General features: G+C 54.9%; 1 protein-coding gene across 1 annotated transcript in view; it reads left to right on the top strand.

The window, feature by feature from the left end:
- The window catches only part of STK10 (serine/threonine kinase 10), an 81127-nt gene that overhangs the window by 46225 nt on the left and 17481 nt on the right, over positions 1 to 17421 (top strand). The window contains exons 5-10 of the mRNA XM_058677863.1: positions 6455 to 6527; positions 7323 to 7517; positions 8473 to 8554; positions 12653 to 12787; positions 14028 to 14531; positions 16774 to 16904. Of these exons, the coding sequence (XP_058533846.1) occupies positions 6455 to 6527; positions 7323 to 7517; positions 8473 to 8554; positions 12653 to 12787; positions 14028 to 14531; positions 16774 to 16904 (1120 nt within the window). The remainder of the gene's footprint in view (positions 1 to 6454; positions 6528 to 7322; positions 7518 to 8472; positions 8555 to 12652; positions 12788 to 14027; positions 14532 to 16773; positions 16905 to 17421) is intronic.

The raw sequence follows: 17421 nt of genomic DNA on the forward strand, positions 1-17421 counted from the left end.
GACCCTGCACTCCCATAGGAGACCCAGAGGAGGCTCCTGGCTTTTGGCTCCTAGCTTCAGATCAGCTCAGCTCTGGCCATTGCGGCCACTTGGGGAGTAAATCAGAGGACAGAAGATCTTCCACTGTGTATATCTGACTTTTCAACAAAAATAAAATAAATCTTTAAAAAAAAAAGTGACATAGGGGCATTTGACCTACATCCTTTGAGTGCCTGGGTTCAAGGCCCGGCTCCGCTCCTGATTGGTTCTTATGAATGTGTGCACTGGGAGGCAGTGGTGTGGGCGCCAGTCGCTGGCCCTTGGGTCCTGGCAGCCAATCCTGTGGGAGTGCTCAGTTGCATTCCCACTCCCACCTTCAGCCTGGCCCAGCCCGGGTTGTTGCAGGTGCTTGGCGAATGAACTATATTTTGAAAGATTTATTTGAAAGGTAGAGTTACAAAGTAAAAGGAGAGAGAGAGAGATTGGCCATCTGCTGGTTTACTCCCCAAATGATCACAACAACCAGAGCTGGGCTGGTCCAAAGCTGGCAGCCGGGAGCTTCTTCCAGGTCTCTACTGTGGGTGCAAGGGCCCAAGCACATGGGTCATCTTCTACTGCTTGCCCAGGTGCCTTGGCAGGGAGGTGGAATGCAATTGGAGCAGCCAGGACACCAAGCAACACTCATGGAATGCCAGCCTTGCGGACAAGTGGCTTAATCCATTACGGCATGACGTCAGACTCATAAATCGTGTTTTTAAACATGAAACAGTTACAAAGCTTACAAAAAAATGATTTGTCATACTCTGTTAAGAAAACTCCAACACAAATTAAGGAGACAGAAAGAGGGTGAGCGGTTACCCTGGTACCAGGAGCCCTGCTGAGAACACCCACTGCATCTGTCTTGACTTGGAAAAATCCTCCTGCCAGCTGGGGCTGAGACCCTGCAGGCTGGCAGCTGCCACTGAGGAGGCCTGGGCCTCTGGCTGTCTCCTCCCACCCTCCAGGGACCTGCAGCCTCCCGCCTGCCCCTGCCCAGCCCGTGCAACCCAGAAGGGCATTGTGTACCAGCTCTTCTGCGAGGCCCGTGCATCGCTTCCCTGCAGTGTCTGCGCTCTTGGTAGAGTGAGAGCCACATGAGCGGAGCCCAGCGTCTGGGCAGTGGACCCAGATAAGCCAGGTTCAGATCTTGGTTCTGCCAAGTACTCGCTCTGTAGGCAGTGGTTGGAGCGTCTGCAGACTCAGTTGTCCCATCTGTGCAATGGGCACAGTGGTGGAGCCTCCTCCGAGGACAGTGGTGCCCAGTGGGAGGGTGAGGATTGCAAGGTCCTGGCCTCAGACACACACACTCAGGCTTCTGGACACTCTGCTGCTTCCTTGGGTTACACATCGACCTTGTCTGGAATTGCTGGCTCTCTTGGAGACCCATGGGATAGCTGCCCTGAAAAGCACCCTTCCCAGTTCTGGGGTGGCTGTGCAGCTGGGCTGCGTGGGCAGAGAGAGAATGTGTGAGCATTGCCCTGAGACAGTGGACATTCTTACTGAGTGAGTGCAGGCTCTGTGGTCTGAAGATGGACATTCATTATTTATGTAAGACTTTTATGTACTTGAAAGGCACAGTTGCAGAGAGAGGGAGGCAGAGGGACGGAGCTTCCGTCCATTCAATTCACTCCCCCAAATCATTGCAATGACCAGGGCTGGACCAAGCCGGAGGTGGGAGCCTGGAACTCCATCGGGGTCTCCCACCGTGGGGGCCAGGGTCGAGGCATTGGGACCGTCCCCTGCTGTTTCCCCAGGTGCCTTAGCAGGGAGCTGGAATGGAAATGGAACAGCTAGGACGTAAACCAGTGATCTGATCACGGATGTTGGTGTTGCAGGCGAGTTTGTAACCCAAAATGGCGAGCCCCTCAATTTGGGGGAAAGAAAATAGACTTCTTCCTTTGTTAAACATTGCAGTTTAATAACGAATGGCCTGGCATGGACTTTGCATTGCAAACTGTAGCTACCGTGATGTAGAGCAAACTAAAGGCTGTGTGTAGGTTACATATAAATACAAGAGTACTTCAGAAAGTACTTCAAAAAGTTTATTTTGGTGCAAAATATTGTTGAAATCAAGCTTAGAGAGGGTCATTAAAATATTCATGGAGAATGTATGTTCTGGAAAGCTATACCTGACCGCTTTCACTTAATACAGCAGCCTCTTTTAAATTTTTTAAATTTGGGCCTGGCGCAGTGGCCTAGCAGCTAAAGTCCTCGTCTTGAACGCCCCGGGATCCTATATGGGCGCCGGTTCTAATCCCGGCAGCTCCACTTCCCATCCAGCTCCCTGCTTGTGGCCTGGGAAAGCAGTCGAGGACGGCCCAATGCTTTGGGTTCCTGCACGCTTGTGGGAGACCTGGAGGAGGTTCCAGGTTCCTGGCTTCGGATCGGTGCAGCACCGGCCGTTGTGCTCACTTGGGGAGTGAATCATCGGATGGAAGATCTTCCTCTCTGTCTCTCCTCTATATATATCCGCCTTTCCAATAAAAATAATGAGTCTTTTAAAAAAAATAAAATTTTAAAATTTAACTAGGAGAGGGAAAGGGGTGGGCTGGAGAGCAAGGTCCCTTCCACCGACCACTCCACTCCCCGCCCTCCTCAGGCCACAGCAGGTGGCGCTGTGCTGGGCCAAACCTGGGAGCAGCAGGACGTCCACTCAGGTCTCCCACACAAGCTGCAGGGACTCACCTGCTGCTTCCCAGGGTCCCTGTTAACAGGAAGCTGGTCGTAGGAGCTGCAGCCGGGAATCGAACCTGCACTGTGACATGGGGGCTGGGCACTCCGGCCGGTGCTTTTCTATTTAGGTCAGATGCCCACGCCTGGTTTGTGTTTTTTTGAAGTTGAATAACATCGACCTGTTTCCTGTGTGTCCTCAAATACTCCTCCGGCTCAAGGTTCCTGTTTCCTCCGCAGGCCTGGGGAAGCCCCATGCTGTGCAGGCAGCATCCTCATTGCTACCCCCTAAAATCACGCGGTGGTACGGACACCTGCTGCCCCTTTGAGCCACTTTCCCTTTCTCCTCTTCTCAGAGGAAGCGCCCCCCTTCCCCAGGTGTGTGTGATGCCTGGCTTGGCTCATCGCTGCCGCACACGGGCCCTGCCCATGATGTGCCCCTGACAATCCCCCTAGCCAAGTGTCAAAGTCTCTTTCACCACATCCTGGGCAAAACAAAAACCCACAAAAACCAAAGGGCCTTTGCTCTGTGTACTTCAATTTTTAAGACCTAACAGCAACAGGCTCTATCGAAGACATGTAGTAGTGATTGTGTTTAAAGATATGTCTCTTTATTTGCTGGGCCACTCCCCAGAGGGCCCCAATGGCCAGGGCTGGGCCAAGCTGAAGCCAGGAGCCAGGAGCCAGGAGCTTCTTTCAGTTCTGCCCCACGTGTAGCTGGGGCCCAAGCCACCCTTGCGCTGCTTTCTCAAATGCAAGCAGAATTGTTTCTTTTTGTTTTGTTTTTAGCAGAATTGTTTCTTATAAGTTGTTGAATGTTTTCCAGCCTGGTAGATCATGTCCAACAGGAACTATGGGAAACAAATTGTGGAAGGCCCTGTAGGACCCGGGAGGCTTTGGTTTGCTCAGTGACTGCACATTCTCCTTAGCCTGCTTCCTGCTGCAGATACGGTGCCAGCGCCAGTGCCGGTGGTCTTTAGTTTCCCACCTTGGCTGTCTCGGTAGCTGGCACCACTGTAGGGGTAATGGCCCCTGTCACTGGCCAGAGTCCCCCAACACAGCCTCGGTCACCGACCACTCCTGGGAGGGGAGCTCAGTTTGCTGGCTGCCTGTGCTTGGGGGGCTGGGCTCCTACAGCACCAATGACACCCCCACCTTGGGGCAGCTGCCCTGAGCCAGGCTTGGAGATGGGACAGCTATGCCAAATGTCCCAGTATTGCGGGTGGCAAGGGTGAGGGGGGAGAGTGACTGCCCTGGCCTGTCCTCCCTCAGGGCTGGTGCAGAGCCCTGTGCTAGGAGATTCCTCCTCACCCCCAGGGGCTGGAGGACGGGGAGAGGCTGCTTCAAGGTCATCCCTGCACCTGGAAAGGGGGAGGATGCTCTCCTAGTTCCTGCCGAGGGCCCTCAGGTGCACCCACCCCCTCCTGTGGCCAGGGGTCACTTTCCAGGACACACGGTGGTATTGATCTGATGACTCTTGGTCTCCCCGCCTACGCCCAGAGAGGTGCAGGTGCGTGAGCTGGGTCCTTCACTGCATTATCTGCTCAGCCTCGGGCTGGCCTCCCAGGGGCGCCCAGTGAGCACCTGTAGGAGTGGGTGACCCTGTGGGGAGAGAGCTGAGCTAGGCTGGGCAGCGAGGCCCTCCTCCGATTCACCCCTGCGATGCTCAGCCTGGCGGGAAGTGGGGCGCTCCGGTGTGGCTGTGAGTCCCCAGGGGCTGCAGCGACTCTCCTTTCGCAGCGCTGGCCCCCCCTTCTTTGGCCGGGTGTGAGTGTAAAGAGGAACCTGGCTACTCTGGAGGCCCCACGTGTGCATTGCTCCAGGGTGATGACATCCAACCAGGTGGAAGGCCCATGCATGGCCTCACTGCCCGCAGACAGCTATTGAAGCAATTCTGTGTATTTCCCCCGACCCCGCCCAGGGCCTGGGTTTCCCTTTCTTTGGGAGGGTGTGACTCTGACCCTGGGCTCAATGTTGCGTTCCCTCTCCCCAACTTTGATCAAGTAACTGGCAGCTGTGTAAGTCCAGTATTGTAAATTAAAGGAAAACACTTTAGTTGTCATGAGTGATCATAGAATATTCCATTACATAGACCATACCTCTCCAGTTTCTGAATTTGTCATGCTCTGTGTGTGTATAATACACCTCTTTTTTTGGTGGGGGAGGAGCAGAATGTATTATATATTGTGCATAGAAAATTTTCAATAGAGGCTGATATGGTGGCTCAGTTGGCTGATCCTCCACCTGCAAGTGCTGGGATCCCACATAGGCACAATTTGTATCCCAGCTGCTCCATTTGTCATCCAGCTCCCTGTGGCCTGGGAAAGCGGTCGAGGATGGCCCAAAGCCTCGGGACCCTGCACTTATGTGGGAGACCTGGAAGAAGCTCCTGGCTCCTGGCTCCTGGCTTCAGATCGGCCCAGCTCCAGCCATTGCTGCCATTTGGGGAATGAACCAGCCAGTGGGCAATCTCTTTGCCTTTCCTTCTTTCTGTAAATCAACCTTTCCAATAAAAACTACAGAAAGGTGTTTTAAAGAACATTTTAAAATGATAGTTAAGCAATTAATTGTGACTTTTTTTCCCCAGAATGCAGGATTCTTTTTCTTTCTTTTATTTTTCAAGATTTATCTATTTTTATGGGAAAGTCAGATATACAGAGAGGAGGAGACATAGGAAGATCTTCTGTCTGATGATTCACTCCCCCTAGTGGCCACAATGGCCGGAGCCAAGCAGATCTGAAGCCAGGAGCCTCTTCCGGGTCTCCCACATGGGTGCAGGGTCCCAAGGCCTTGGGCCTTCCTTGACTGCTTTCCCAGGCCACAAGCAGAGAACTGGATGGGAAGTGGGGCTTCCGGGATTAGAACTGGCGCCCATGTGGGATCCCGGGGCGTTCAAGGCATGGACCTTAGCTGCTAGGCCACTGCACTGGGTCTGAATTAATAAGCTTTAAAGAAGCTACACTCCCGGGCCCGGCATGATAGCATAGCGGATGATAGCACCCTCCCCGCTCGCCTACACCCCTTCTTCCCCCTGCTCATCAGTTCTTGCAAAGACATAATTTCTGTTTTTTTTTTTTTAAGATTTATTTATTTTTATTGGAAAATCTGATATACATAGAGGAGGAGAGACAGGAATATCTTCCGTCCGATGATTCACTCCCCAAGAGAGCCGCAATGGACCGGTGTACGCCAATCCGATGCCGGGAACCAGGAACCTCTTCCAGGTCTCCCATGCGGGTGCAGGGTCCCAAGGGCCTGGGCTGTCTTCGACTGCTTTCCCAGGCCATAAGCAGGGAGCTGGATCAGAAGTGGAGCAGCCGGGATATGAACGACACCCATACGGGATGGGAGCGCCGTAGGTGGAGGCTTAGCTTACTCTCCCACAGCACTGGCCCCAGCAAATAGAGTGGGTTTTAAATCCACAGGCTTCATTTGACACAAATGCTAAAGGTTAACAAGTAAGAATGGGAAAGACCACATGAACTGGAAGTGTGCCAGAGTAACCGTTTCATTCCTACCTGTGTTAGCTGCCTCTGATGCAGACACTGTAAAGGTGTCTTGTATTTGGGTCGGAGGTGCTTGGCTCTCTGCGTCCTCATCAGCCCGTCTTGGGGCACCCCTGCTGCTGCAGCTGGGGTGTCCGGCCTCTGGCCCCCTGAAGGGACACGGCAGGAATGTGCCTCACTCAGACCCGGTCACAGCCTGCGCCCGGGGCCGTGGGTGGTGGAATGCTCGCCGTGCGCCAGCTGAGATGTTCATCTTGCAGCTGACTTTGGCGTGTCTGCCAAGAATCTGAAGACTCTGCAGAAGCGAGATTCCTTCATCGGGACGCCTTACTGGTGAGTCACACCGTTTCTGGAAGCACCGAGCTTCAAGCCACATGGGCGGCCTCGGGGTGCTGAGGCCAGGGCCTGCGGGGCACCTGCCGCCAAGGGGTGGGCCTGTCCTGGCCTGGACCTCACCTTGCTGCTCACGTGAGGTCAGGGACGGAATACAAAGCAGCATCCCAAGAAAGCAAGCGAAGCGCGGGATATGGGGAGGAAGCGCCGGACAGGTCTCCTTGGGTGCATATATATATATATTTTTCCATCGTACTCATTTTCTGGAGCCTTTGGCTGTTTCATTCAGTACACTGGGAGCTCAGCACCAGGCTGGAGTGAAGAGCAGTTCAAGTCCTCCCCTCCCACAGTCCCCTAAGATTTCCCTAGTCTGTCCTGTTCTTTCCTAAAACTTTAAAAACAAAGCAGGCTGCCTTGCTCCGTCTGCCTGCTGATTGCTTCCTACCACGCTGTGTGTGCTCAGTTTTTTCACGTGCGTTATGTGCCCTGGTGCAGTTTGGGCTCCTGGCTCGCTCGCTCCTCCTAACTGGTTCTCTATCACTTCCTTTTCGCTCCCACCCCCTCCTCTGACTTCTCTCAGCCCCACCTTCCCTCCCTACGCCCCCCGCCCCTTGCCAGGACACGGTGGGCTGGGTGGCTGCTGCCATCTTGTGGTGGAGGTCGGCAACTGCGAGCAGGACAGGAAGACCTGAGGAAGATGGGCCGCGCTGCTGCTGGTGACCCCGACCCTGAGTCTCCGGGCAGCGCTTTTGGAGGCCTGGTTCTGAGCCCTCTGTTGTCCCTTGGTTGATTCAGGATGGCCCCCGAAGTGGTGCTTTGTGAGACCATGAAGGACACCCCGTACGACTACAAAGCCGACATTTGGTCACTTGGCATCACACTGATTGAAATGGCTCAGATCGAGCCCCCACACCATGAACTCAACCCCATGCGGGTCCTGCTCAAGATCGCCAAGTCAGACCCTCCCACGCTGCTCACGCCCTCTAAGTGGTAAGGAGCTAGGGCACCTGCAGCAGGCCTGGGGTGGGCAGGTGGAAGGGGGTGGAGATGGTGGGATGGTGGTAGGGGAGTTGCTTCAGGGTCCTCCTGAGCTCCCTCAGCCCTGTGTGCCTGTCTTGTTCTCTATGCTGCTTATTTATTTGAAAGGCAGAGTGACAGGGAGTGAGAGAGATTTTTTTACTTCTCAAATGGCTGCAGTGCCTGGGGCTGGGCCAGGCTGGAGCAAGGAGCTTCTGGGTCTCCCACGTGAGTGAGTGGCAGAGGCCCAAGCACTCAAACCATCTTCTGATGCCTTCCCTGACCTATTAGCAGCGAGCTGCATTGGAAGTAGAACAGCCGGGACTCCAGCTGGCGCTCCTGTGGGACAACAGCTTAACTCACTGCACCCGACGCCATCCTGCCCTTATGTCCCTGACAAGGTAGACCAGATGCCCAACACATCCAACTCTGGGATGAGTTCTGGGTGCTGCTTGGGGCTGACAGCTTCCATGGCAGAGGACCTGCGCTCAAGTCTCAGTTCCCAGCCTCTGGGAGGCAGCCAGGGATGGCTCAAGCACTTGGTCCCTGCCGCTCACATGAAAGACCCTGAGTGAGTTCCCAGACTTGAGCCCAACCCTGGTTGTTTGGGCCGTTTAGAGAACAACCCAGCAGGTGCAAAATCTCTCCTTCTGTTCCTCTCTGCCCTTCAAATAAAAGAAAAATGCCAACAACAACAACAACAACAAAACAAGAGCAAGCCGGAGACTAGGGTGGAAGTGCAGCCTGCGGTAACATACCGTGTGGCTTTGGGCGAGTCTCTGTGTCCTGGGACGGCTGTGACACTCTGTCACCCCTGCCCTTTGTCCTCTCAGGGGCGTGACTGGGCAGCACAGGACTCTCAGGTTGGGGGTGATTTGTGATGTCCTCGGGGATTTCTCTGCTCTGAGCTCACCATGGGTCCTGGCAGGTCCGTGGAGTTCCGGGACTTCCTGAAAGTGGCCCTAGACAAGAACCCAGAGACACGGCCCAGTGCAGCGCAGCTGCTGGAGGTGAGTGGGCTCCGGGCTGCTCACAGCACGATGTGTGGGCCACTTCGTGATCGGCCATTCCCAGGCATCTGTGTGTGCCAGCTCTTTGCTGGTGGGGAGCCTCTGGGGCACAGAGCTGTGATGCAAGGGCACGGGTCGGGGAGCAGGTGGCAAAGGAATGGAGGTGTGGGCATCTCGGGGGTCCCAGAGGCTGCCTACCTGCACAGGGGGCCCAGGAAGGGGCTCTGAGTGAGCAGGAGGGGAGGGGTGTGACCAGGAAAGGCCAGGAAGCCAGGTGGCAGGTGTGCAAGGATTGGGGGTAGGGGATAAAGATGAGCCGCAAGAGGTGCTGGGGGTTCCCCGGCCCTGAGCCTGAAAGAACATGTGGGGCTCAGCCTGCTAGTGGGACCCAGGGTTACCCAGAGGACTGGGGAAGGACCAGGCAAAGGAGAGAGGAAGCTGATCTTGAAATGTCAGTGGGAGTGGGGGAGAGGCCGGTGCTGTGGTGCAGCCAATGTTTATGGTGCCAGCATTCCATATTGGAGTGCTGAGTTTGAGTCCTGGCTACTCTGCTTCCTGCCCCCCCCCTTCAATGAAGCTCCCTGCTCATGTGCCTGGCATGGCGGGGAAGATTGCCCAAGTGCTTGGGCCCCTAACACCCAGGTGGGAGACCTGGAGTTCCTGGCTTGAGTCACCCATACCTGACATTTCAGCCATTTGGAGAATTAACCAGCAGATACAAGATCAGTCTCTCCCCCCCCCCCACTTTTTTTTTGGCCAGGCAAATAAACTTCAATCTCTATTTGAAAATTACTGGGGTTATTTATGACCTGTCCTTTACAAGGGTTTTTTTGGGGGGGAGTGGAAGGGGTCTACAGCTAGCAGTTGCTAGGGTAAGCATTGGGATGTTCATAGCAGATTAATTTTTTTTTAAATTTTCATGTTATTTGAAAGACAGACCTCCCATCTGCTGGTTCACTCTAAATACGAGGGCTGGGCCAGGCTACAGCCAGGAGCCTGGAGGTTAATCCACATGGGTGGCAGGGGCCCATAGTATTACGGCTGCCTCCCGGGGTGCACCCGTGAGCAGGGAACTGAAATAAGAAGTGAGGCCAGAGCCTCGAATCCAAGTGCTCTCATACGGGCTGCTGTATGTTACCAGTCCTCACTGATGAGAGCGAGCGAGCGAGAAGGGCCTGGCTGATGCAGAGGGGCTGCCCTGGCCACAGCGGACCTTGCGTGTGTGTGGCTGCACGTGCCGGAAGCTGAGAGGAAAGGAGGTGGTGCTGCTCTGAGCGTTTGGCTCCTCTGTGTTCCCTGGCTTTCCTGGAGCACCTGCTGTGTGCTGGGCAGTGAGGCCGGGATGGGCCTGCCTGGGCTGCAGGGCATCTCTCTGGGGTGTGCAGCTGGGTGGTTCTGAGTGTGTGTGCTAGGGTCCTGGGTTCCAGCCCCAGCCCTGTCTGACGGTGAGTACCTCTCTGTAGCACGGATTCACGGCAGTGACCCCTTGGTACTGGGCAACTTGGTGAGAATTAAATGAGAAGATACTGCAAATGACTTAGCTCCGCTGGGCAGCAACCTGCTAAGGAATGTTTGAAGGATTGAATTCATACATTTGCTGAAAATGCACAGGAACCAGGAGGCAGGGCAAGGTCGGTGCAGTGAGGGGATGGTGGCCTGCCTGGGCTGCTGTGGTAGGGGCTTGGTAGCTTCAGTCTGCTGCGAGCCGGCCCCCTCCTCCTGCCCCAGGACATCCGGCTTCTGGGACATTCCACGGGCTAGGCCAGCTGTCGGCCATCCCTCCATAGCAGCCTGTTGAACCTCAGCCTGAGCCAGGAATGTCTGTCCCGTGTTTGGATACAGTGCCAAACTCAGCATTCTTAGCGTGCAGCACCAGGGGCCACAGGACACAGAGGCAAAAACTCAAGGCGAGCACACACCTTTCGGCGCCAGCCTGGTCAAAGAGTCTTTTTCTTGCTGAGTAAGGGAGGGTTGGAGTGTTATCACTCTCTACAGGGCACTAGGGCTCAGCCCCGGGGGACCCTGGCTTGGAGTGGCAGAGGAGGGCTCAGCCCCCTGTGGGGCTGTCTGTGCCCCCACCTTGGTCCTTGCGCCTGTGGGGTCCTGGAGAGACTTTAGAGATTTATTTATTTGATTGGAAAGTCAGATATACAGAGAGGAAGATCTTCCGCCTGATGACTCACTCCCCCAAATGACCACAATGGCCGGAACTGAGCTGATCCGAAGCCAGGAGTCAGGAGCTTCCCCTGGGTCTCCCACACGTGGGTGCAGGGTCCCAAGACTTTGGGCCATCCTCAACTGCTTTCCCAGGCCACAAGAAGGAAGCTGGATGGAAAGTGGGGCTGCCGGGATTAGAAGCAGTGCCCATATGGGATCCCAGCATATGCAAGGCAAGCATTTTAACTGCTAGGCTGCCATACCAGGCCCTCCAATGCTGTTTTTTGAGGCCTTCATTGGCTCGTACACACTGTTGAGCCCACATCACTCAGTGCTGAGTAACCCAGGCTCTGGCATCTGCTTTGCCCATCCCTGTGCTGCCTCGGTTTGCCCATCTGGGAGCTGGGCCCGCCCCAGGCTGAAAGCAGGTGGGCGTGTGTGTGCTGTTTTAGCCCACCACTGTCACTGAACACTACTCCTCAGGACCTGCTTGCTTGGAGCCCTTTTTTTTTTTTTTTTTTTTTTTAGATTTATCTATTTTTATGGGCCAAGCATGATGGTTCAATGGCTAAAACCTTGCCTTGCAAGCACTGGAATTACATATGAGCACCAGTTTGTGTCCTGGCTGTTCCACTTCTCATCCAGTTCCCTACTGGTGGCCTGGGAAGGTAATTGAGGAAGGCCCATCCTGCACCCACATGGGAAACTTGAAAGAAGCTCCTGACTCCTGGTTCTGATCGACTCAGCTCTGGCCATTGTGGCCATTTGGGGAATGAACCAGCAGACGGAAGATCTTTCTCTTTGTTGAGTGATACATGGCTGTTGACGTCCAAGTCCACCGAACCTACTAGTTAAGGAGCTTTGCTCTTAGGTAAGCCGTGCCTCTATAGAATATACATGTTGTGGGTACAGGCATTGTGGCATAGTGAGCTAAGCCACCACTTGCAATGCCAGCATCCCATGTTAGAGTGCCGGTTGGAGTGCCAGGCCCTCCAATTGTGATCCAACTTCTTGCTAACTCACCTGGGAGGCAGTGGGTGCTGGCCCAAGTAATCCCCACTTCCCCTGTGGGAGACAGCCCTAGCTATTATGGCCACTTGCGGAGTCCATGGGAGATCTTTGTCTCTCTGTCACTCTGCTTTCCAGATACATAAATCATTTTATTTATTTATTATTTTTATTTGAAAGGCAGAGTGACAGAGCGGGGACAGAGAAGTCTTCCTTCTGCTGGTTCACTGCTCAAATGGCCCCCACAGTTAGAGCCGGGCCAGGCTGAAGCCAGGAGCCAGGAGCTCCACCAGGGTCTCTAACATGGGCGACCCGAGCACTTGGACCATCCTCTGCTGCTCTGTCAGGTGCATTAGCAGGGAGGTGGAACAGACAGGACACGCACCAGAGCCCATGTAGGATGTCAGTGTTACAGGTGGTGGCTTAACACGCTATACCACAGCATCAGCCTCCAGGACACACACACACAGAGTGCGCTGTAAAGCCACTTTTAAAGCCTTGCAAAAAGAAAAAAAAAAAATTAGACACACAAACAACCCCCCTCCTGAATCCGAGCTCCTGCATTGGCCTCAACTCTTTCGTATGCATTATGTCACTTCATTTTCGTGGCCTGCCTGAGGGTTCGACACTGTCATCTCCAATTCAGGGACCAGAAGGCCGTGGCTCAGAGAGGTTGAGTGACAGGCCCCGGGTCACACAGCTGCTGGGGAGCAGAGCAGCACTGGCTCTCTCCTCGACCTTTTTTTCTGGACCCACTGAGCTGCCCCTGGCTTTCCTTTGCCAAGGTCATGTGCACATTTTGCTCAGGGCTGCCGCTGGCCTGCTCTGGCCCTGGAGGACCTGCTCCTCTCCCAGCCCTCCCCCTCGACCCCTGACTCCTCTCCCCTCCCCATCCCAGAGTGGTTCTAACGCAGGTACCTCTTGCCCCACCAGCACCCCTTCGTCAGCAGCGTCACCAGCAACAAGGCTCTGCGAGAGCTGGTGGCCGAAGCCAAAGCCGAGGTCATGGAGGAGATTGAAGACGGCCGTGAGGAGGCAGAAGAGGATGATGCTGGGGACGCCGCCTCTGTAAGGGCGGCAGGGCTGGGGTCCCAGCGGGCCCGGGTGGAGCGTGGGAGGGAGGCCTCGCTGTCCCTCCTCGGCCAGATGGCCAGGCTCCCACACTGCTGTTTACGTAAGATGCAGGCCTGGGTGAGGCCGTGAACCTGCCCCTTGCAGTGGGCCCTTGGGAGAGGCCGAGTGTCCAGATGTCAGTGTGAAACCTGGCAGCTTTTAGAAGCTGCTAACAAATTCATTCCTCCCGTAGCTCGTGTGCAAAACGAAACTGTTCTGGCAGCCTCAGGGCTACCTGGCTGCAGACACCTATGGGCAGGGGCAACGGGCCAGGCAGCAGCGCTGGCCACCTCGGGTGCCATCTGTGTGGCCGTCCTGACTGCTAAGGGCACCCATGCCTTGGCACATTTCTAGCCCATTTGCAGCTAGAAAGAGGAACTAAGCGAGAATGGTGGGAGCCAAGCATCATCGCCTGTGAGCAGGCTGGATCCTGCCCTGAGCTGCCCGCTGTGTGCGGAGGCCTCTTCCAGCACGGGGCGGGGTGGGGACATCGGGCAGTCCAGATGGTCCTCTGTGGCCTGGAGTCGGCCCCACATCCTGGCACTGTGGATCCACAGCAATTCGCTCATGTCTGATCCCATCCTGGAGGAGACCCTGAGGCCAGTGGCAAACCCTGTCCAGTATGAAGGGGCACGTGGGGTCAGCACAGTCACCTTGGCCATGACGGAGCCTCTGCAGAAGCTAGACTCCAGAAGAGGGGGACCAAGGCTGAGTTGAGTCCCCAGAGAGATTTGTGGTGGCCTCTTTGGAGCTTTTAAAAATTCTAATCAGTTGCCACCTTAAAAAAAAAAAAAAAAAAAAAAAAAAACAGGAGATGTCAAGTAAGCACCTAGATTGCTAAGTTGTCCTGAGACTTGGATCTGACCCCTAGGGTGGGAGGGGTGGTCTTCTGCCTTGTCATGGTTGGCTGGAGTGGAGCAACCACTGCCCCTTTAGGATGGGCTTCTGCCTCTCCAGGTGGCCACAGTGGGTTGTACTCCTAGGAGCAAAAGTTAAGTGGAACTACAACTAGAGGCATTCATGAGTCCAAGATGTTGTAACAGTCTTTTCGGGTAGGCAGTAGGGAATGGTGAAGACTGTGGCTCAGAGACAGGCCTGCTGCTGCCCTGTGCCACTTCATGCTGCCTCGCTGTGCCTCTGACCTTGGCCTTTGATGCCCAGCAGCATGACTGTGACCCTGTCTCCTTTCTTTCAGACCCTGGGGAACCACACTCAGGATTCTGCTGAACTGAATCGCTTGAGCCTCCATGCCGACCAGGTCACCCAGGCATCATCCTCCACCCCACAGCCCTCTGAGGACAAACCTGTCCAAGCCACCAGCACTCCAGGGGCTGCCCCCGCCACAGAGAATGGCTTGGTCGTGCCTGTGCCCCTGCGGAAGTCACGGCCGGTTTCGATGGATGCAAGAATTCAGGTGGCCGGGGACAAGCATGTCACCGATCAGGATGGGGACCTCAGCCCAGATGCCAATAGGTCCCAAAAAGCAAACCAGAGCCGGCCCAACAGCAGTGCCCTGGAGACCTTGGGTGGGGAGAAATTGGCCAATGGCAGCCTGGAGCTCCCTGCCCAAGCTGTTCCAGGGGCTTCCAAGCGGGACTCGGACTGTGGGAGCCTCTCCACCTCTGACAGCACAGACTACAGCACCTCCCTGTCTGCGGACCTGGCCCTGAACAAGGAGACAGGCTCCCTGTCCATCAAGGTAAGGGGTCCACCCAGGAAGTGGCCAAGAGCAGTCAGAAGCAGGTGATGCAGCCAGGGCTGGGAGCAGGAGGTGATGCAGCCAGGGCTGGGTGTGCAGAAGCGTTCAGAGGGATTCCTGACACCCATACCTTCATTGGGTTCTTACTGTAACCTGCCGAATCGCCGAGCACTTTATGGGATTGAGCAGCATCGAGCAGCAGGCTTGGAATTGGGGTTTACATTGCCAAGTTTGGTTTAAGCCCTTAGCAAAACTTGGAAAGAGAAATATGTCCTAGCGACAGACGCCTTTGGAAGTCAGCCGTGAAACCAGCTGATGGCTAATCGATGCCATGATGAGAAATGGGCTCCAGGCTCCTGTCTCTTCTTGTCAGCATCCTGGAGGTGACAGTGTGGTCGGGGACTGTGGCCACCATGCTTGCGATACCACAGAGGGGCTGCTTCATGGTCCCCCTTCACAGATGAGCAAAGAGAGGCTCTAAGCTCTGGAGCCAGCCCGGGGCTAAGAAGGTAGCAGTGGAGTGGTGGTCAGACCACAGGCTGTAAGCTCTGGACCCCACATGGCATCCTGCCTCCCCTGGCCTTCTATCTGGTGGGGTTGCTGCCTTTCCCTGTCTGGTCTGATGAGCCCCAGGGTGTTCCTGAGCTCCTTAACCAGAGCGGATCGCAAGGAAGGCACCACAGCTTCCCTCTCCCTTCCTTTTTTCCTCTTTCCTCTCTTTAATGTTTTTTTTTTTTTTTAACGTCCTTTTTGAAGTTTATTTGCTTTCATTAGAAAGGCAGGTTTACAGAGATAAGGAGAGAAAGATCTTCCATCTGCTGGTCACTCTCCAAATGACCACAACTGCCAGGGTTGAGCTCACCAGGAACCAGGAGCCTCTTCCAGGTCTCCCACGCAGGTGCAGGGTCCAGGGGTTTGGGCCGTCCTCTAATATTTTCCCAGGCCACAAGCCGGGAGCTGGATGGGAAGTGGGGTAGTCAGAACATAAACTGGTGCCCATATGGGATACCATGCTTGGAGGTCGCTCTCCTGGTGGCGATGATTCGTGTCGAAGCCTTGTTTTCTATAGCATAGGTGTGTAGTAACTTACATCTTCAAAAAATCATTCATTTTTATTTTATTTGAAAGAGAGAAAGAGGCAGAGAGAAACCTTGCTTCTCCTGGTTCCCTTTCTAAATGCCTACAACAGCCAGGGTGACCAGTGGAAGCCGAGAGCTTGGTAGTGCCTCTGTCGGTCTCCCGTGGGGGTGACAGAAACCCAAATGCTTGAGCCATCAGCATCTGCTCCCTCCCAGAGAGTATGCATCAGCAGGAAGCCGGATTGGAAGCGGAAGCAGAGAAGCTGGGACCCGAACCCGTGCACGCAACTATGGCGCATAGGCATCTCAAGCAGCAACTTAACCACAGTGCTAACGGCCAGCCCTGGTGTTTGATTTTAAAGTTGAGGCTAGTTCACCTAGTGCCACACCATGTCCTGACTGAGAGCAGAAGCTTCGGGCAGCTGGGCTGCTGTGATACGAACTCCCAGCTGTGTGAGGTGTCAGTACCCCGCCAGTGCAGGGATGAGGGACCCTGAGCTCAGGAATTGTTCTCATCCGAGGGCTTCGGCCTTGGACTTCCTTCCCTCCCCATTCTGCCTCCTCCATCTGTCCCTGCTGCTCCTACCTGTCCTTGCTTGAATCCTTCAGCCTGGGAACAGCGTAATTCCTGTGTGGAACGGGATGTGGCAGCTCACAGGTGCTGTGCTGAGCCCCTGGGCAGGGCTTCAGGCAGAAGCCCACAGGAGAGAGGAGTCCAGCCATAGAGGGTGAGAACTCTTTGCGGGTCTCTGGAGAGCAAGGACAGAACTCAGAGAGGCACTGCGGGCAGCCAGCCAGGTCCCAACGCTCCTGGAAGGTCCCGGGCTTGTGTTGGAAAGGCAAGAAGGACTGAACTACCCCCAGAGAGGGCGAACAAGCTAAGGACTTGGAGGCAGTGGGTAGAACGGGAGAGGCTGGGAGAGAGCCAGTGTTTGACTCCAGGCTTGCATCCAAATGAGAACGGAGCACCTGGCAGTGCCCTGAAAGCATTCGCCCCTGGTCCCTGGGTCAGGCAGCTTGGGGTGAGAGGGACGGTGGGCAGCCTTGTTCTCCCTGGGTGGGACTGAGGCTGGAGGAGCCAGGAGGGTTGTGGGCCTCCCCACCCCTGGGCCAGCTGTGGATCTGTAGCTGGAATGTTGACCTTTGCCTTCCTTCCTGGCCAGGACTCCCGGCTGCACAATAAAACCCTGAAGCGAACACGCAGGTTTGTGGTGGATGGCGTGGAGGTGAGCATCACCACGTCCAAGATCATCAGTGAGGATGAGAAGAAGGACGAGGAGATGAGATTTCTCAGGCAAGTGTGGGAGGGGCCCTGGCTGGGGAGGTGGGCACAGAGAGAGAGATGGGCCTCCTGTTTATGAGAAGACCCTGTGGCTACAGTGTGAATGAGAAAATCAGGGAAATGAAGGAAACTGGTTTTGTTTGGGGTCCTGCACTCTCTCATGCATTCAGCCACCCATTTGCCTGTCCACCCACCTGTCTATTTCATTTGGTCACACATCTATCCATCCATCCATCCATTCATTCGTCCAACTTCCAACCCATTCATCTGTCCCTTTGTTCACCTGCCCACGCATCCACCCATCCATGCTCACATCCATTGCTCAGCCCGTCCATGCATTCATCTGCCCAATTATTCATCTCTTCTCCCACTTTTCTATCCAACCAGCCAACCAACTGCCTACCTACCCACCCATCCATTTCTCCATCCACCCACTAATTCAGCCTCAACATTCATTCCATAAACCCATCCAGCTGTTTATCTGCTCAGTCATGCACCTGTCCTCTCACTTTTTCACCCACCCACCTGC

The sequence above is a fragment of the Ochotona princeps genome, chromosome 19 (assembly GCF_030435755.1).
Source record: "Ochotona princeps isolate mOchPri1 chromosome 19, mOchPri1.hap1, whole genome shotgun sequence".
NCBI classification, from domain to species: domain Eukaryota; kingdom Metazoa; phylum Chordata; class Mammalia; order Lagomorpha; family Ochotonidae; genus Ochotona; species Ochotona princeps.